The sequence below is a fragment of the Pollachius pollachius genome (genome assembly GCF_949987615.1).
Source record: "Pollachius pollachius genome assembly, chromosome: 19".
NCBI classification, from domain to species: domain Eukaryota; kingdom Metazoa; phylum Chordata; class Actinopteri; order Gadiformes; family Gadidae; genus Pollachius; species Pollachius pollachius.
This window is the reverse complement of record NC_136952.1, coordinates 9,287,588-9,308,537: the sequence shown is the minus strand read 5'-3', so window position 1 is coordinate 9,308,537 and position 20,950 is coordinate 9,287,588. Positions and strand designations below refer to the sequence as shown.

The window sequence follows — 20,950 nt, the reverse complement described above, 5'->3', positions numbered from 1 at the left end:
GTTAACTGATTTTTCTACTCCTGATGGCGTCGCGCTTAGTAGCGGACACCCACATACACAAAACACTCTTTGACCACACTGTTGCTTACCTCTAGACGGGAAGCTCTACCAAATGGTATTAAAGTCCTTCTGGGGGTTATTACTGGTGGAAATGGTCGGAAACCCTCCGTAGCGTCTCTCCTCCCTCTTCTCCCTTATAATGTGGAGGAAACGGCATGGAGCACAGTGGCTGACCCAACACACACACATACACACACACATTCACATTCACGTTCACATACACCATTCCATCTCTCTGAGTGCCAGACATAAATGCATGTTTTCCAAAACTTCTGCAACAAAGGGAAGATGTTTTTCCCCCCCCCCCCGACTTTTTCCTATCGATTTATTTTCCCCTATCTCCAATTCGGGAAGGCACCATGAAAAGCGCTCTGGCGGGAGTTTCGACGGACGCAAGTCGCACTGTGTAAAGACGGGCCCTCATGGTTTGGACGGGGCTGTGGAAACATTTTTTTAGGAAGGGGAGAATGCTGCGAGCAGGTTTTTCTGACGAAAGGTAGCAGCAACCTCTTGAAGAGAGGGGTGGAGGAGGGGGACTCAAAGATCTCAAACCTCCAAATAGTTGAGGTTTTGGTGGGGGCAAGCCAGCCAGATGCCTCCCCCCCCCCCCCCCCCCCCCCCCACAGAACTATCAACCCAACAAGGGGTTAGAAAGAATGATGGATATGTAGTCCGACTATCTCCAAACCGATGGAAGACAAGCTGAAATCTGTGTTAACTTGGTGTTTCACTTTCTTTCCCTTCAAGTTTGGTTTCGACCAGTCATGTTGCCCGGGGCGAAGATCTGTTAGCGTGTAATTGACAGAGACAAACTCGGAGCAGAAGTATCTGTAAAGGTTTCACATCAACCCTGTGTAGTCTGGCCACTGTACAAGCACACTTATTGAAACCTCCCTCCTGAAAGCCTCATCCACTCCCAGCAAATTAGTTTTCTTCGCAAGCACTACTGGGTAACAAACCAGCAAACCGCTCCGCTCCATGCAGTTATTTGGTTTCCGACCCAGGCTCTGTGCCTTCTTCCCCTGGGAGCTCTGCCTTTCGTGGGACTGCTCGATCCTAGATTAACGGATCAGGGGAGAGATAAGTGAAGTGAGAGTCCTAACGGCCCGAAGGTCTCGCAAGGCTTTCCGCGTTCCAGCCTTGTTTGGTCATTGAGCGTCAGGCACTTCATTTGTCAGGGTGTCCATGTTGTGTTTGCCAGATCTCTTCTCTCCTTATTAGGAATATAAGTGGGTTAATTAGGAGGTGTCGGTCTGAAAATGGCCAAGGGAAACATGGCACAAGTTGCCCTAACCCCCACCCTGAAGCTAACGTAGGCTCTGAATTGGCAGCAGTGGAAGATGAGTTGTGTGTGTGTGTGTGTGTGTGTGTGTGTGTGTGTGTGTGTGTGTGTGTGTGTGTGTGTGTGTGTGTGTGTGTGTGTGTGTGTGTGTGTGTGTGTGTGTGTGTGTAGGGGGCCCCCCGGCTGCGCCTGAAAAGAGTCTCTCAGTCGAGCGCAGGGTGGACGACAGGAAAGCGAGGGGGGCTACTGCTGCTGCAGTATGTTGTTGTTTTTTTTAGGCGCGATTCCCCACCTCTTCACATGCCTGTGCCAACGGCAATATTGACAGCGGTTCACCCACCAAATAACTTATTCTGCTTGAATTGCAATTCCAGTTAGTTTTTTTGGAGGGAGAAAACATTTCGGCAGGTGCACGGAGGCAATGAGGCTGGGCGGCCTGTTGACGACCAGCTCAGACAGGGATTTGTCTCGCAGCTCGCCGTGCTTTTAAACTTCAGACAGTATTTCATATGCTCGGACCCCGATGGGGCGGGGGCTGGGGGCGGAGAGAGGGCATGAGGACGCATCCTGAGGGAGCTTCTGTGGGGCGGAGGCCAGGGAGAACAGGTGGGACTACCCAGGAAGACCACCCTTCAGACTGGAGGTGAATTGTCCATGAACCAGAGCAGCATGCATTAGGATGCCAGAGTTTTCTGTTTTTCCTGGTTCAGAGTTATGTTTTGGTGGTGGGGAATTTTATAGTGCTTTTCAGGGTCATTTGAGTGGAATTGATCTTGAAGCATGTTGCTGGTACTGGTGCTCAAACGATGGAAAGGAAAATATATTTTTTTCCTTTTAAGTTCCATACATAAATAAAAACACAAACCGTAACAGACTGATGGATGACAGAAAATGGCAGTTGTCAAAAATCGGACGATTCCACAACTTTAGTTAGCGCTATTTCCAGCTTAAGGGTTCTTTCATCATTGTTGTGCTTTCATCTTTTCCCACTACCAACAACAAACTATCCATTAAATGTTTTCCTTGGAGGGACAACAGAGTCCAAACAGATGTCATTGTTTCTTGTTGTTTCGCACCACTGATGAAAACATTACCCAGCTTTTGTGTAGGCTGTCAAAAAACAATTTTAACTAATGGCCGTGGTTCTTGGGCTACACCCAGTCGTCCTTGCTGTCTGCCGGACCGTGCTCTCTCTGTGGAGGACTTCAGAGATGCATTATGAGCATATCATATGTCTCAGCCCATGGCCCCTTGCCCCGGCATTTCTGAACTAACTCTGGCCTGGCCCCCTTGCCCTGGCCTCTGACCTGCCCATTCTCACTTTTTTATTTTTTGCCTTTTTACTTGTGGCATTACTACTACTGTGAGGAATCGCTCTCCTCCTCCTTGCCTTGACTATTAAAGTCACAATGTGTAAGATTGAGCCCCTCCCAGTTATTAGGCGGGAGGGGCTACCAAAAAAACTGGCGGTGCAACTGTGATAAGATAACTAGCGTAGCTCGGCTGGCGAGACCCGGATGGGTTTCGTGAGTGTCAAAAGAGACAACAAAGAGAGGTACGGACCGGCCATCATTTCTTATTTGTAGAATATCTCATTCAAAGGATGTGATTTTATTGATAACATTATTGAAATCAGTATCAGAATTGACTACAACCTTCCAGGTCATTTTAAGCTACGACTTACTCGAAATGTTACACATTGCGACTTAAATATATTATTTCCTCCAGGCCCGAGAGACCAGGAATAATAAATGAACGTTTAGCTTCTTTCGCATGTAAGCAGATTCTGGGAGCAGCTGTGGTGGGCCTTTAAAAAGGCCCAGCGCTCAAACCCTAGGCTCCAAGCCCCAATGAAATGCCAGCCATTTGAGCTATGCCGTCTCCTTGCTCTGGGAACTTCACAGAAGCAGTGAGGACAGTTTGAAATTTGTGTTAACAACTCTTAAGTGCAACCTTAGAAAACTGTCGGCAGTAGGCTACTAGTTTCCTATAATATATCATAATTGTTTTCTGTCAACTTATGATGGGTTGCGATGTGAAATGTAATGGCTGTGGAGTATTTATCCCAACGGACGCTTTAATGCTCTTTTTCCTGAGAAACGCACCAAGTGTTTCTGACATTTCCTTTCCTGATTTATGTTAATCACAATTTAAATTACCAGTGATAACTGGAGGTCCTCGAGCTGTTTACTGTCGGGTTTTCATTTTTATTATTCTATAATGATTATGACTAGTGGCTGGGATTCTTGGGAATACAACCCAGTGTGTTCAAAATCTTAGTTGGGCTATTTGTTAGCTGTCTACCCCCCCGCCCTTATTATTAAACACTTCTATGCCATTACCTAAAAATTGCCCTCAATAGCTGGTGTAAAAGTATTCAGAGATGGTGATTCCATTACAAACTAATGCAGGTAACTGTTTCGGAGGATCTAAAAACAAAAGATTCTCTTTTTTTTTGGCTTATGAATGCCATCCACTGATGGAATCAGCATGTAGTCATCTTTTATTTGTTTCTTCTTCGTGCTTTCCAACTATGATTGATTTGTTTCTGCAGAAGACATTCATCAGTAGGTTTCAGTCAATAGTGCTGGGATTCGGCGACCAAAATAATATGCTGCTTTAGCAATGCCCAAACCATTTGAATGTGCCCTTGGGTAGAAAATCACCTTCTAGAGTAAATATGAGAGTATTATCAAGAGAAGTGGTATGACTGAAAGGAGCTGTGAGGATAGAAAATTGCTAGTTGAACCTACGTTTTAGTAATAAAAAAAATAAGCAATGAAGCTGCATTCAGAGGAGCAGGTCACCAGAGACAAGGTGTTGTTAAGGATCGCTCGCTTGCACTATCAGAAACAGGAAATTAAACTGACAAAAGCAGCCTCATGGGCTTCATTGTTGCCTGTTCTCGTGGCAATCTGCTCGGAAAGACGTGAGACCGATGCTGCCGGAGATGGCTTCGGCACTGTGACTGAGATTTATAGCTCCTGCCAATATGCACGAATGGCCGCTAGACCGAGGGGAGAATTCTGAGGAAAGCAGAAATACAATCCTAGAATGATCAGCATGAGTTATCTTTATAATTATTTTCTTTTGAAAAAGAGGTTGAAGAGATTTAAAGACAGGCACAAGGGAATGATTTCAAATGGGAAGGATTCCTAATCGGTGAAGAATAGAAGGAAGGAAAAGCTGCAGAGTAGGAGACTGTACGTGCCCATCCCTCCGTCTCCTTCTGCGGGTATCGAACCGCAGAATACTAGTTGCCACATCCAGTCGTCCTCCGTTGACATGTCGGGGTGTAGCAGCGATCGGGGTGCTGAAAGGTTTCCTGCACACAGACGGATGAATGGCTGCTTGTGTGAACCTGGGTGGGAGGGACCAACACTGGGAACTCCGATTGGCCTTTTTACCTCCGCAACCCCATCAGCTGGTAATTGGCACCATATGTCAAACAGACAGACCACTCCATAGTGTGCGCGTCTTGGATTTGGCCCTCCACCCTATTCGCTTGCGGTGAGGCTGGCCCTTAACGTTTGGTCGACTGCATTTTAAAGACTGTGGCTTGCGAAAGTCTGTCTCTTGCTCCTTGCTGGAGCTTTTTAGGGGAAAACAAGTTTGCACTTCACACGTAGCTCTTACCGTACGTATCAAGCTTCATTTATAGATGGAGTCCCTTAAAGGAAGCTACTTGGATTGCAGTTTGTGGCTAGTTTAATATTAAGTGGTTATGATGTCTAGAATACGTTCACTTTTAAATATAATGATATCGCTGATCATCACGCAAAACGGCGGGGTTGCATCTTGTACAAATGGAAAAAATGAAAGGGTACAAACTTTTTTTTTCATACTTTTTACCAATAAGAAAGACTGAAACAAAGCTGATTGCCATCTTCTTAAAGTACTCTCTGACTGACCCAAGCATGGTGGGATCATATTAAGATTTTGAGCAAAAGTAATAATCCAGAATCCATCTATGGATGTAGATAACTGCATGGTCTGGTATTCCTAGGTCTTTTTCCACGACAGGCTGATAATGGGATGCATGCTCCTGACTTGGGTCTGAGACGGCTAGGTGGCGGGCTCCGAAGTCCTTATCAGAGACGACAGACATATCGAAAAGACTACGTTGTGTTCGAGAATCATTCAATCGTTCAGACGTGTCATTTTCCTTGATTACCCTTTCGTCAAATGGAAGAGGAAGGTTCGTACCATCCTATTCCATTTCACACAAGACTTGGCTCATTCGACATCCATCATTTCTTTTGAAGACAGAGACTCTCTTCATCATTTCTATTTGAAAGAATTGAGACTTTCTCATGTAGACGTGGATTGACCAGAAATGTATTTCTTCTTCTGACAGGTCATGGCAAATGGAAAGGGCAAATGCAACAGCTCTTATGAATTTTTCTAAAGAACCCTATTTTACCACCAGGTGTGATAAATGTACCAGGTGCGTATAGCCAGATAAATACACTTCACCTGCAAAATCATATAGAAGATCTACATAAAGCATCCATGTCCAACTCCCAAGTTCCTTCGCAGTGTTTATTTGTTGAGAAGCAATCACTGAGATGTTTTCAACGACACAACAAGGTACAGATAAGTGACCCTTTTATATCGAACCCTTTTTAAAGTCCACCCTTGAGCTTGAACCGAAGGAATTATTTGGAACTAAAGGCTCTTGAGGAGGCCATCACAGACGGGACACATTGTCCGACCTCGACAATGTCCGTTCTCTTCTTCTCTGCACACCGAGAAGTATATTAAAACTATACAAAAAAAACAATCTTCAAGTCTTCATCAATAACAGTTACATAAATCCAGCCCATAATACTGTTTTGACAAACCCCTCCATGACCCCGAGTTCAACGGCATGCTTTGTTTTTTTCATTACATGGACTGGGATTTGCTGGTCTGCAGTCCACCTGCCCAGAGGTCCGGTATTCTGTTGCATAGCCAATAAAGGCCTCCTAATTCACCTCATTTCATTTTAGACGTTGTGTTTACTGTGCCTCAAACTGAGTTTTTAATTAGCTTTTGGCAATCCAAAACCCTAAATAAACATCTCTCTTATCTTCAAATTATTTGATGCAACTTTTTTGTCTGTTTGGAAATGCTTGAAGGTTGTGTTGTTGTTGTTGTTGTATTTCAGAGCTTGGCAAGGTTAGAATTCTCTCGAGGTTCTGCACAACAACCCAAACTGTGTGTGTGTGTGTGTGTGTGTGTGTGTGTGTGTGTGTGTGTGTGTGTGTGTGTGTGTGTGTGTGTGTGTGTGTGTGTGTGTGTGTGTGTGTGTGTGTGTGTGTGTGTGAGAGAGTGATTGCATTGCACGCACGTGCCTCTGTCTCTGTTGTGAATTGGGTGTCTGGCCATGGTCTGTGCACAGATGGCTGCCAGGCATTGACACTGGAGTTCCAGGCAGCGTGAGCCGAAAGCGTGCGCATGTTGGTAAGAGGCCCCTGGGAGTGCAGTGTTCAGAGGGTGAGCAGGGTTCACCAGGGCTCACCTGCCCCTCAACAAACTCCAGCGCCAGCCCAGCACATTTAACACTGGGGGGAGAAATTAACTGTGTGTGTGGGGCTGGGAGGGGGCGGGGGGGCTCCATGCACTTCCGTTGTTCCACTCGGGGCCCCCGGAGAGACCAGAGACAGCCATGTGCGCTGCGGTCCTTTGGCTTGTTGTAGATTCTCTCTCTCACTCTCTCTCCTTCACACTTCACACTCACTCTCTCTCTCGCTCTCTCGCTCTCTCCCCTTCGGCCTCTTTATACGCTCTCTCTCTTCCTACACTCTCTCTCTCTCTCTCTGCCTCTTTCTACGCTCTCTCACTCTGCCTCTCTCTTCACTCTCTCTCTTTCTCTCTCTCTGCCTCTTCCTACACTCTCTCTCTCTTCACTCTCTCTTTCCAAACAATCTCTCTGCACACACTGACTCCACACACTGTCTCCACTCTCTCCTCACACTCGGCTGCAGATGATTGGAAGGGCTGGGATCTCACTCTGCTCCAGTTTTGTAAATGGACAGGAAGCTCTCTCCCTCTGTCTGTCTCTGTGTTGCGTCATCAGAGTCTGGAATGGCCAGAGCATGGTGCACATTTCCAATTACTTACTGACAGTCAGCCCACCTACCTGGTGTGGCATGCATTTCACTGTCTCGGAATATACCCCCCCATCCTCTTCCACGGCCCCCAATTGGATAACCCATTGAGGGGTTGTATACCCTCATGACTGAACAGCTCTGATGACCTTTCAGTCACTTGTTTGGTCGATTTGCCCCCTTCCAAATTGTTGATTAAGTAGGTAAAGCTATTAAATAAGTAATAACCAGCCAACTCTGGTTTTTGAGCCGCAAGCCACAAAGTGAGTAAACTGCTATTCATTGTTCATTTTAAATGGACATTACATGACGTCGCTCGAACAATGGGCGGAGATATTCAAAACTAGTTTGGAAACTGCAGAGGCCCTTGAAAGTCGCTTTCCTGAGCTGGTGAAATCAGCCGTCAGTGTCCCATTGTGGGAAACACAGCAGACTGAAGTAACAATAATTATAATTATGCTGTTGCAGAGTGTATGCATTCTCAAGAGCAACAGTGCACACCATGAATTGGAAATCAGATTTTTTTGGGGGGTAGCCTGTCAACTGTGACAAGGAAAATGTAAAACAACTTTCACTGCATCATTTATGTGTTTCATTTGCTTTTCAATCTTTTTGTTGAACAAACGTTTGGCAATGTTTCTCCTCAAGGGCTGACATTGGCGAGCATCCAAACAATCCAAATAAACGACAGCGTTTGGGTTCTATATATCGTTCAGTTAACACACTAACACTTTGCACTTTGTCACGTTTCCACTCCACCATACAGAGGTATGGTATGAAGTTTAGAAAAACGTATTCACCAAAACACTTTATTCACAACTCCCGAGATTCACCGTACCCAGTGGCCATATTGGTTTGTTGGGGTAAGGGAAATGGACTGCAGAGTTGCAGTCCAATTCAAAGAATTGAATTTGTTCCCCCACCATTCTCTGAGGGTTCCCCACCTAACTGACCAAATGGCCAGTGATTCATTGAGACCTGGTCCCCTGTGTGTGTGTGTGTGTGTGTGTGTGTGTGTGTGTGTTTGTGTCTGTCTGTCTCTTGCATCTTGGGTTCATTATGATGTAGGCTTGTGTGGGCTTTTTATAAAAGGGTTAATATCATTTGCACAATGTCTGACATCATCCCATCAATTTTTTAAGTGAACGCGAATCATTCTTTATAATGTTTTTCATAATTTCAAAGTGGTTTCCAGGGTTGCATAATCCTACAAAGTGCTTTGCTTGGTCGTTTTTATTTTTAGTCTTAGAGGTGTTTCCGGGGATGTTCCGCCATTTTGCCTACACGCATGTAACCTACTCGCCCAAGTAGTAAGTTCTATTTAGACTACAGAGAGGACCCTAAGAGAGGAGCCATCTGTCTTTTCAAAAGCATACCATCGACGAGTCTTCCAACGTCGTATTTGGGCGGAAGCGCTGCTTAATACTTGTAAATAAATGTAGCAAGGGTCTGTAATGTTTATGTTTGCGCCGAGAGAGATGGACTAGACTGGCCCCGGAAAACCCCGCCCCATATTGGATAAGCAGTTGTGATTGGCCCGACCCAGGCCAGGTCTGCTGGGAATCAGTCTGTCCGGGAGGTTGGCCAGACGCATTTGAGTAAAACATGAGCTCGCAGTTTTGTCTGGGTCCCAGGCTAGAGAAGGACTGCAGTAGGAGGTGAACAGGCATCTATTTATTCTTGAGAAAAAGGAAAATTTCTTGAACACCTGTATTTGAATATGCTTTGTATATAAACAAAGAATACCAACAAAGACAAAAAATATATTTTTATAAGATGCAAATGTGAGCCCAATTTATTTTCTTCCTTTCTATTTTTTTCGGCAGATCAAAAGTGCCAAAACGGAGAAGGAGTCTGAGCAGCTGCTGCTGAAGAGCCTGCAGTATCTGGAGCGCTACATGTACCTCATCCTGTTCAACACCTACCTGCACCTAGAGAAGAAGGACTCGTGGCAGCGCTCCTTCTCCCTCTGGATGGAACAGGTGAGCTGTCAGGACCCCACACCAGCCGCTCAGTACTGCTGCTTTAAAGGCCCCCCCTGATGGAACAGGAGAGCTGTCAGCCACCCCCACCCACCATCCGCTCAGTACTGCTGCTTTAAAGGCCCCCCCTGATGGAACAGGAGAGCTGTCAGCCACCCCCACCCACCATCCGCTCAATACTGCTGCTTTAAAGGCCCCCCCTGATGGAACAGGAGAGCTGTCAGCCACCCCCACCCACCATCCGCTTAATACTGCTGCTTTAAAGGCCCCCCCTGATGGAACAGGAGAGCTGTCAGCCACCCCCACCCACCATCCGCTCAATACTGCTGCTTTAAAGGCCCCCCCTGATGGAACAGGTGAGCTGTCAGCCCCCGCCACATTCGCTCAGTACTGCTGCTTTAAGGCCCCCCCCAGAAGGAACGGGTGAGCTGTCAACCACCCCCACCCACCATCCGCCCAGTACTGCTGCTTTAAGGCCCCCCCCAGAAGGAACGGGTGAGCTGTCAGCCCCCACCACATCCGTTCAGTACTGCTGCTTTAAGGCCCCCCCCAGATGGAACGGGTGAGCTGTCAGCCCCCACCACATCCGTTCAGTACTGCTGCTTTAAGGCCCCCCCCAGAAGGAACGGGTGAGCTGTCAGCCCCCACCACATCCGTTCAGTACTGCTGCTTTAAGGCCCCCCCCAGATGGAACGGGTGAGCTGTCAGCCCCCACCACATCCGTTCAGTACTGCTGCTTTAAGGCACCCCCCAGAAGGAACGGGTGAGCTGTCAACCACCCCCACCCACCATCCGCCCAGTACTGCTGCTTTAAGGCCCCCCCCAGAAGGAACGGGTGAGCTGTCAGCCCCCACCACATCCGTTCAGTACTGCTGCTTTAAGGCCCCCCCCAGAAGGAACGGGTGAGCTGTCAACCACCCCCACCCACCATCCGCCCAGTACTGCTGCTTTAAGGCCCCCCCCAGAAGGAACGGGTGAGCTGTCAGCCCCCACCACATCCGTTCAGTACTGCTGCTTTAAGTTCCCCCCCCTCACGCGGTTTAACAGCAGGTTGTTGGAGTGGATGTTCACCACGGGGCCGATCACACCTTGTGGTCAAAATGACCAGGTAAAAGTACCAAAAGTACCAGGTCAAACCCATCACACTTATTTGCACTCCGGATCGACCAATTTATTGACAGGAATATCGAAAAGATTAATTACTCTTAATCTGGAATGGTTTTAAAGGTGGTTTAAACAGAACTTCCCTAACAAGGTTGGAAACAAGCCAAGTGTATAAAAATCTTGAGTGAGTAAACAACTCAATAAGGGCCCCCCCCCCCATTAACCCACATCACAGCGTCATGGTGTTTTCTTAGAATCCATGAAATGAAAGGCAGACACACACCTCCTCAGTTTGTGTCAAGTTAAGCCCCTGCACCAGATGTCGTTGCATATTACAGAGAATAAAAACCAGTCACCCATGACTCGATCAAACCAGCTCAGTTTTTATCGGTTGGAATGAGCGGAAAAACCGTGGGCAAAAGGGACTTGAAGCAACAGATTTTATTAATGCAAAGATCGGAGTGTGTGAACTGCAGTAAAGGCTTTAATGGCATTCAATTAAGGATTTCATGTCTCATTTGCATGACCATGGATGAATATTTAAGGGTTTTGACCAGTCCTTTCCAATACAGTAAATTGCTTACTATGCAACCTCCCACATCTCATTTTATCCTGATTTCTGGAACTCACCCCGTAAATTTTCCATTCCTATGATGGTGCCTTAATTACGCACTTTGCTCCACCACTGAATATTCCTCAATTTGTCTCGCCTACTACAATAGGATATTAAACTGAGGTTGTGGAGAGTCTCTCGCTCAAGTGAGTGGTTGTCCCGTTCCCTACACTTTTGTTAAGCACACGGGAAGGGAACAAATCGTTGATTACCCATGGTGCAACATGTGTCGACTGCATTACACTCACAGCTGCCGAAAGATGTGTGAGGTGAAAAACGAGTCTTGAGAGAAGTGCGTGTTTTTTCCCGTTTTTTTTTTTTCTCTTCCCACTCGCGCTCTCCTGTTTAGTGCTCTGTTAACAGTTACCAGAGGTTCATGTGGACGTCCCCCCCAGGAATTTACAAGCTTATTCTAGTTCTATTGTGGCCTGGTTCTTCACACGGTGAACTTCATAACGTCTAGGAGCTTTTTGTTTTTGTTGGTGCATTAATTGTTTGGCCAGCTGTGCCAGTGTAACCCGTTTTAAATGCATTCCAAACAATCGAGTATCCCCGACAACCTCTCGTTCCCACCCGCCCCCTCACCCCCCACAAAATGACTTATTGTCATGGTTCTCATTAATGCCAAGTTCACTGGCATAATGTTATTAAAATGTTTGTTCCAGCCGGTGGAATTGTGCCTGTGGTCTCGGAAAAAATTCCGCCACGCAAGAGAAAAAAACACAGCCTTCTTGCGTTACATCGGTACGTTCTGATGCAGAAGAAAACTGTTTACTTCGGGACGGTCTACCGTCTCGCACAAAGTAAGCAACGGGTAGCCCCGTCTGGGCCCCAGGAGACGACGACGACCGACAAAAGGAACGCCACGTTTTCTCTGAATTTATCTATCGATTTATATAGAAAAAAGTATGCAGAACGGAAAATAAAGTAGACATAAAATAGCAGTGATCCATACTGTAGTTGAACCCAGTCTGTAGTTCGTTGTAAAGATAGCGTGCACGCTACAAACATCAACGCAGGGAAAACCTAAACCGTGTGTGTCTGACACGTCTGTATTCCAGGTCTGCGCCCTGTCCGCTCCCGTACGGGCCGGAGCGTGCCGGAAGAACGGCGGCGTCCGCCCCGCGCCGCGTGGGGTGTTTAGCGAACCGAAACCCACCACCGCCCGTCGGCTCCGTCTTTGTTCCCGCCCGGGCGGAATAAACCAAGCGACCAAACACGGAATTCCAAAATAGATTCCGACGGCGCGCTGTGATAACATACGTGCCGAGATGTGAGAGCTGGTCTTATCTGCTCCGCATTCTTCCTGTTATGAATGGGTTAGGGGTCCGAATGTACGCAGTGCATCCGAGTGACTCTAATGGCTCTAATGTTATGCTGCCATGAGAAAAAAATAGAAACGTTCCAGCAATGCAGAGGATGTCAAAAGTAGCTTCCTCGACAAGTTTATTCTATACATCTTTATATCTATATCCAACTTTAAAGTTTTCTAGTGACCAGCCTAATCAACATTTAGCCATGTGACCGTGTGACCCAGGAGCCGGCATCTCTGGTGCTGCTATCTTTTGTTGAGTTCTGTTCCGTGTCATTAGGGCAACTATTGTAGTGCACTCATGTTGTTTACTAGACCGTGTTCTGGCTGAATTGTGGGCCGACCTCAATGGGGTCATCATTGATCAGTTATAACTGCAAGGGGATTGTGTGTGTGTGTGTGTGTGTGTGTGTGTGTGTGTGTGTGTGTGTGTGTGTGCGTGTGCAACCAGAAGGCGGTTAGTTGCCTTGCCGCCTGGCGGCCTGCCGAGTAGCCCACCACAAAACTCCTAATTTAAAGCATTGTTAGCATCGTCAACAAGCATCGCATTCCATATGTCCGAGGCCCAGGGGGAACATCAAATATTGTTCCGGGTGCGACCTGTTTACACGCGACAACGTCGGCGAACGAAGTCCATCAAAGGGACGCCCATCGCCTCCAAACCTCACATGGATTTCGCTTGTTTCAAAGTCAGCCACCCCGCGGCTAGCCACCGCACAACGGGGCGTCCTGTGCAAGGCCTTTGCATGCCTCAGATGCCTTCAGAGGAGGTAGCCTATCAGTCCCTCCAGCTGCTTGCACCCTCTGGCATAGAGAGCCCCCTGCCCCCCCCCCCCCCGAGCCCCGGTATGTGGGGGGCCTTTTGAGATAGCGGGTCGTGGGCGAAGGCTCCCGAAGTCCGCCCGCCCACACCTCCACCCCCACCACCATTAAAGACACCCTGTTGTGTGTGTGTGTGTGTGTGTGTGTGTGCGTGTGTGTGTGCGTGTGTGTGTGTGTGTGTGTGTGTGTGTGTGTGTGTGTGTGTGTGTGTGTGTGTGTGTGTGTGTGTGTGTGTGTGTGTGTGTGTGTGTGTGTGTGTGTGTGTGTGTGTGTGTGTGTTTGGATGTGCGAGCGCGCGTCCCCTCCATGGAATAAAAGGCTGTGCCACACATCTGCCGGCTCTGCTAACTATCAGCCATTAGTTTGTCACCCGATAGGCCCGACACACTCCGTCTCCTTACAGTAATGTTGAGAACCGACTTCTGTTTGGCCTCACATCCTAAAGCACGCACACCACGTACACCACGTGCACACCCACACGCACGGAACGCTGGCGCTTGCTCCAATTTTCGAGATATTGTTCCAGTTCCTTTTCGTGTGTTGTCGTTGTAGAGTGGACTGTCTGTGCAGTCGCCTTAATGTATTCAACATTGACGCAAGTGGGGCCGTATCTGTCCTGCATTTTTGTTCATTCTCAAAACTTCTCCGCCCATTGTTTTGCCTGGTAGGCAGCTGCCTGTGTAATTCACCTTGGCAACGGGTAATATTCCTTCCACTTCGCTTAGTCACACAATATGTTCAGTGGGTGGTATGATTGCCGAGGTCTATTAATTGCCTCCAATCTTCTCCCTGCTAGCCTCCTCTTCCTCTCCGGGGGCAATATATCTAGATATTACCTAGCAAAAGTTCCCTCGGGAGAAATGAGTTTGACTAGGGTCCCTTAACGTGCCGTTATCACCATTGTCACAGGGACACTGTCACCTTTCCCTCGAGGGATTGTCTGACCAAGAGAAACCTAGCGGAAGCGCAAGTGCACCTTCTTGATGTTTATATTCATGGCTGCAGCTCCCTCTTGAATTCGCCGTTTAGCTCTCGGGGGGGGGGGGGGGGGGGGGGTAAATGTATTTTATACATTCATGCCATACGTTCTACATTCCACCATTTCTATATTATGCAACGTCCTGCGAGTGTTCTCCTCTCCCACATTCCTGTGCCCGGTCTGGGTTGGAGCCCCGGCGTCTGAACTGCACAGGGTGGTGGGGGCAGTGGGGAAGGTGAAGCCAGGCATGATAATGCACAGCCATAGGGTTGCCGGTGTCTGAAATGAGCTCCCACACCGGTATCCCCAACGTCCTCCTGAAAGCTCTTAGGACCAGTGTTGCCAGATTGGGCCAGGGTCATTGCTTAGGACGCAGGCGACAAAGGGAGAACCTGTTTGACAAAAGGAATATATATCCGAGATGGATTACAGTCAAGCCAAGTAGAACACGAACGGCAAAATTCAAATTATTGTGTGGAAATCCAGTTTGAAAACGATAAAGGCGCTCTCAATGTGTCATTGTTGAATGTGTTCAGTGGCAGTTCGCCATGACAACCAATGCATCCCGCGGCCTGCCTAGATGGTAAACATGCTCAATTTAACTTGTGTGGACAAAACCAGGGAATTGTGGTTAATCTTTTCCTTTGTAACATTTTATCCGCCTGTGCCTAAAAATATACAGATCTGTCAACCTAGTAACCAAACGTAACCTTCATTAACGTTGTCTAAATAAAGCCACCCACCCTTGACTCCCAGCAGAATGGATTTAGCACCGGTTAGCGCACACATCAGTCCATGGGGACATCCGGTTTGCGTGATTAGGTCAGTGTAATCAGAGTATCTGGGTCAGTGTAAACACGAAAGCTGCCCAGTTGTTTAGAGGAATGATTCAGCTTGACGTTTATTTATTTATCCAATTACCTCCCCATGTGGAATACAATAAAAGAGCACATAAAAAAGAATGTGAATCCCATTTAACAGGCGTAATCTGGTCAATGTCACTTCAGTGTCAAAGACGCATCTTTAAATGTTTTCCATTGGCGGCTGGGGACTCAACAATCAGACAATGAATGTCCTTCATGTGTATGAGTAGTATTTATTTCTTGCCCATTCAAGGCTGTCAATATCAAATATGTCTTTCAAAAACCTTTATGTATCCTGCCTTGTTGTTCAACCAATGACCAACAATTGGGTCATTGGTTTTGTTTGAGTTCTATTACTAGACCAACAATTTGGTCATTTGTTTTGTTTGCCTCTAGAGTTCTATTTCTAGATCCTAAACCCATAGAAGTATATCGCAGTTATCTTGTCAGAGAGGAAATAATGCAACACAAATACCAAAGCCACTGAGATCTGAGATCTGAGATCTGAGATCTGGTCTTGCAGGCAGCCATGCTCAATCCCTCTGTTCCTCTCTTCAACCTTTTACCGGGGTTTTCACAGGGAACCTAAAACACACAAGCCCCGACCTTCCCACCGAGGTGTGCGGCGGCGGCAGCAGAGTCAGCCAGCCCCTGCAGCCCCCTTTTTAATGGAGTATCTAATCCCAGATGTCGGCTGCAGAGGGTTCGTCCAGCGTATGGTTTTTGACGGGGGCCGGAGCCAGATGCCTTAGGTGGCCCGCTGTGCCTTTGCTTCCCACCGGGTCCTGTGCCTGCGGACGGAGCCGGTAACAGGCCGTGACTCAGCGCTGACCTCAGGGAGCTCAGCGCTCACACCGGCTGGAGGCTGGGGGGTTTGCGCCTCACAGCTGTGTACTCAACCCTTACTCATGCAGCAGTAACCTCGGGGAGGCCTGGACGACGACCGCCCTCACCGGGCGCTGCTGGAGAACGATGTGTGCCTACCCTGCTGCTCGTATCGATGTGTTGATCTTTTGTGGGTTTCACTGCACGTGCACGCACACACGCACGCACACACACACACACACACACACACACACACACACACACAGTCACACAGTCACAGTCACACACAAACACGCACGTACACGAGAAGGAAAAAAGGTTTCAACCGAGGTCAGAGTACATGTGCTGTGTCGCCGGGCCGGAAGCGGCGGGGGTGGGGTTTGTTTACCAACCGTGTGTGTCCGAAGGGTATGTGACCTAGTTGTGCTCTCGCCGCCGGTGTTGCTGCTGCTGTCGGTTCATTCACGTTCCCCCCCCTTCGATTCCCCTCCCTTGTGCCTCTCTCCCCCCCCCCCCCCCCCCCCCATCTCTCTCCCTGGTAGGTGGCGGCCAGAGGCGGGGTTTACGACATCCTGAACCAGCTGTGTTTCTCTGAGTTGGGGAACCCCAGGGACACACCACTGGCCCGCCTGCGTGGCCGCTGGCAGGGGCAGAGCGTCCAGTCCCTTCCCTTCCGCGGCGAGTTCATCTGAGCGGGGGGGGTCCACCGTGAACTCGACGGGAGGTGTACTGTGCTTTTTATTCTTTTAAAAGAAGAAGAAGAAGAACTTAAAAGACAAAAAAACGGAACTAAAACCTTTTAACTTTGGCTTTCATTTTTTTCTGTATTTACTCCTGTATTGTATATATTTTTAGGATTCATTGTTTTGTTTCTTTTCCACCAACCCTTTTGTCCAACGGTTCAGGCTGTATTTTTGAAGTCTTCACAACCTAATTTCCCTACTGTGCAAGTTGATACTTTGCTGTTTTTTAAACACATTATTTTAATGTACTAATATTTATAAAAAAAAAATACTTTTTTGGAAAGATGTCGAAAACCTCAACCTAAAATGATTAATGTGGTAATTTCTTGACTTACCTTTTTTATATTCCGAGCATATCTAGGAACAATTTAGTTTTATTAATACAGTTGAATGCTGTTCCTTTACCCGTCTATTATGGGGTTTATATCAACCCAACAACATTTATCTCCCTAGAAACCTAACTTGTTTTGTTATCTTTCTCAACTCATGCTAATTCCTTGAAGATACGGTGGCCCCAAGACTATAGCGCAACAGCAAAGCAAACCCGTTCAACGATACGAAGTTGGAAAACATCAATCCCGAGCAGAAAACAACCCAGTCAAAACTACCTAGCGACAAAGATTCTGTGTGGCTGATTGGTCACAACACTGTGTCTTCCCGCCCTAATTTGGCAACTCCCAACGTAGGACGCTAAGCAGTAGCCCCTCGGTACCATCAGCGGGGGCTTCTCCTTCAAAGAGTGCTTTCAGGCTCTGAAGAGACATTCAACTCATGAACGTTCGAGACCATATCCAGGCGGGAACCCCGTCAGCCAAAATATTCCCCTATCTTGATCTGGGCTGCCAGGGCTCTTGGGCCAAAGCTGCTGTGGTGGAGCCGAGACAGCGTCCACTCAGTGATGCGGGAACTAGATACTAAGCCGTTCTGTGTTATTCTCCGGTTGGCGGTTCCGTTTTGGCCGGCTTTATTTCTGTTGTGTGAGTGATGTTGTTATGCATCGGGGTTTGCTTGACTGTTTCAGGGCCACTTGAGTAATGGCGTCAAAAGATTGCTGAATTTTGTTAATTTTTCTTGTGAAGAATCGCCTTCTATTACAGGTCAAAATCCAACAAGGAGTCGCAATCATCTGCTATTCCTTTACCCCCACATCGAGTAATCCCACGCAACGCAATTGCCCTTACCGTATTTCATTTCAGTATTCTCATTTACACCGAATTCGATGATATTAAAGAAGGGGAGTCGGGATTAGGTACTTTAATTAACTCATGGTTCGGGGGGGGGGGAGACCATGTGACTTGGCCTTTGGTCTCGCGTGTTCGTGGGCGTGCGGTCGGGGCTTTAATCATCGCCTGTCATTGAGACTCCAGGAGCCATGCCAGAGACCGGTTAGAGCCGGCCTGACATCACCAGGGGAATCGAATGATGTGTCTTGACTGTAAAATGGACGGTTGGAAACGGCCAAAACCTGCACATTCCATGTAACCGGGGCGAAGGCATTCTCGCTATCAATCGGTTGAGGGATAATGATCCCCCTTTAAGAACCACAGTATTTATCATTAGCATTCATGGAATGGGACAAAGCCGTATGAGTCAACATTGGGGTCAAAGGGTTCTGGCAGTGTTGCCTGCCTACCAGGGTTTGGCTGTTCTAGTCGTGAGGCTGAAAGCGATGGGCGCCAGGTTGTTTTATACAGTGTCCGCTTTCTCAATGCTTTTCCACTCAGGGCCATGTTCTTAAATGTCATATTTTTCATTTTCTCGTTGCTCCCTCCATTTTTTAAGTGACTTTGCAGTATCTTTGCAGTTTGTTTATCTTGCAGGTGTCCACCAAAATCAAGAAGGAAACTGAATAACTACGTGGCTTTGAATGGGGTTGTTCAGTTTACATACGTGTAGGAAACTGCACTGCAATTTTCACATCTTCATAACTTTTCTAAATCTTCCCTTATGCTATTGTATACGTTTTAGACCATGTCCTGAAACCAAACAAGTCCAAGATGTTTGCTTTCCATGTTAAATGCTAGGAATGTAATCCTCCTCATTGCGGCATACATTAGAAGCTAGTAGGTCTTATCTTTTCTAATGTTTGCTTATTCTGCAATTTGGTAATAAATCTTGCAAGAGAACCACTGCTCGTGTCGTATTGTACCCTTTTTGGATTCCTTAGAGACAACCAAACAAGTCTTCCCCCATAGGCCCTGCGACTTTGATTAGTGATCATAGCAGAGGGGCAGGAAGCTCTGTTGTGTGTTTCTTAGCGTTCTCCATTCCCCTCTCCTTTCTTAGATAACACGGAGCCAAATAATTAGCTTGTCCCTCCTCTCCTCTCCCTCCCTCTCCTCCCCCTTATCCGTCATTACATTACATTTATTTTTCCATCATCTCTTTCCCTGTTATGCACTGCTGGGCATCCTAATCACCCACTGCACCGCGGCCTCTTTACCTTGTGCCACTGCCAAGGCTCTGGAGGGAGCAGGGCAGCCTTAAGAGCAGCGAACAATGTCGGATCTGTGGACGGGACAGCGACCCGGCTCTTTGTGGAGGCCTGAAATCAGAACATGCTCAATAAAAAGTAATAAAGAGCTTACGCAGATCAAAAGACACGACCTGTAATTGACTTTTTGATGTGGAGACGTGAAATGTTAAAAAGAGGATTACGACTTTTTTCTTCTGAGAGCTGGGGGGATCACTTGATTTATTTCTGGGGGATGGATGGGTGGGGGAAGAATATGAAGGAGAACCCCCCCCCCTCCCTCTTCCTCTAAGAAAAAGTAGGTGGGGGTAAATCCTGGCCAGCACTTCAGTGGATCTCTCCCTTGGCTCCTCTGCTTTGAAAGGTTGATATCCTAGATCGCTTCCCGTCTTGTAAGTGCATAGCCTCCTTATCTCGGGGAGCGCGGAAATTGTCAGGATATGATCGCTCCGTGGCCTAGCCGGGATTATTGTAACCCACACACACACACACACACACACACACACACACACACACACACACACACACACACACACACACACACACACACACACACACACACACTGAAATAAAAAAGGGATGAATGAACGCTGCAGATTAAAATGGAATAATATGCTCTTGTTAGTCTTGTCCAAAGTTTCTTACGCAGCATTTGTGCTGTTATCATCCACTGCGGATCTGGTTTCATTGAATAAATAGGCCGTCGCCGCAAGATGTATGCAGGGTTTTGCTGTATGCAGAAAATGGCCCATAACAAAAAATAGGCAGAAAATGTCAGAGAGGGGGTGATGTATTTATGTTGTATATTTATATTTCCTTTCTTACAGTGATCCAGAGAGACATTTGCATAGAGAAAAAAAATATAATGATCAAATGGTGTAACATAGAGGTGGAGGGAAGTAATTTGGCTGCAATATGCAGCCAGCTTGACTCCGGGGTCAAGATAATCCTAGAACATATAAAACCTGCGGTTGGATGATATGGCGGTCTCGGCCTCCTTTGAAATGCTCTCCAGACTCATTGAGATAGCTTCCAACATGTAACCTAAGCTCTCTGATTCTGCATGGTCCCTAGATTACCCAAGACAAAGAGTGGTATTGAGAGGTAGGCAGCGAAGAGGCTATGTAATGAACTTCATGTGAAAGGCTTTCCTCCAGAGATGAGAGAGTGCTCGTCGTGGGCAGGGCGGGGGGAGAATGAGGCTGGGTGTCCGGGGCGGGGGGTGTATGGGGGGGGGGGGAACCACATCCTCTTCTTCGCTCACAATCTCCTCACAATCCCCTTTGATTTCACACTGGTGGCGACACACAGCTACAGTAGTAGACTTGTGTAGCTTGTATCCTCAGAGTGTCTGAGGATACAAGACTCACATTGGAGACATGCGGGGGGGAGGGGGGATTAGATTGGGGAAGTAGGCCTGGTTACTGTACTGCAAGCGTAGAACCTGCTTTGATCAATGGCCGTCCACCATGGTTTGTGACGGACCATCTTGCCTCCCGCTTCTCAGCACACACCAGACGCCCAACCTGATGATCGCAAGCCAACAGGAATGGCTTACCAAGACGGATGGAAATTGATGCATGAACGCATGCCTCTTAAAAACGCTCCTGTATTTGACTTGAGTTTTTCCATTCAATAACTACATAGGCCTTATGCTTGTATGACACACATCTAATGGATGGTTCCATAGGCAATTTTGTGTTAAGTAAGGGTTTGAGGTCCGTACACACAGCTCTGCCCCGCCACGGGCCACACACTAAGAGTTGTATATAAAAGCTGGATGATTTGATTTGTATAATA

The 20,950-nt window shown here is 47.3% G+C and overlaps 1 protein-coding gene across 4 annotated transcripts in view; it reads left to right on the top strand.

The window, feature by feature from the left end:
• Positions 1–18,790, top strand: part of pald1a (phosphatase domain containing paladin 1a) — a 41,572-nt gene extending 22,782 nt beyond the window's left edge. For all 4 annotated transcript variants that reach the window (XM_079756471.1, XM_079756473.1, XM_079756470.1 and 1 more), the window contains 2 exons: positions 9,261–9,416; positions 16,477–18,790. In XM_079756471.1, the coding sequence (XP_079612597.1) occupies positions 9,261–9,416; positions 16,477–16,626 (306 nt within the window). In that variant the 3' untranslated portion in view covers positions 16,627–18,790. The remainder of the gene's footprint in view (positions 1–9,260; positions 9,417–16,476) is intronic.
• The last annotated feature ends 2,160 nt before the right edge of the window (positions 18,791–20,950 follow it).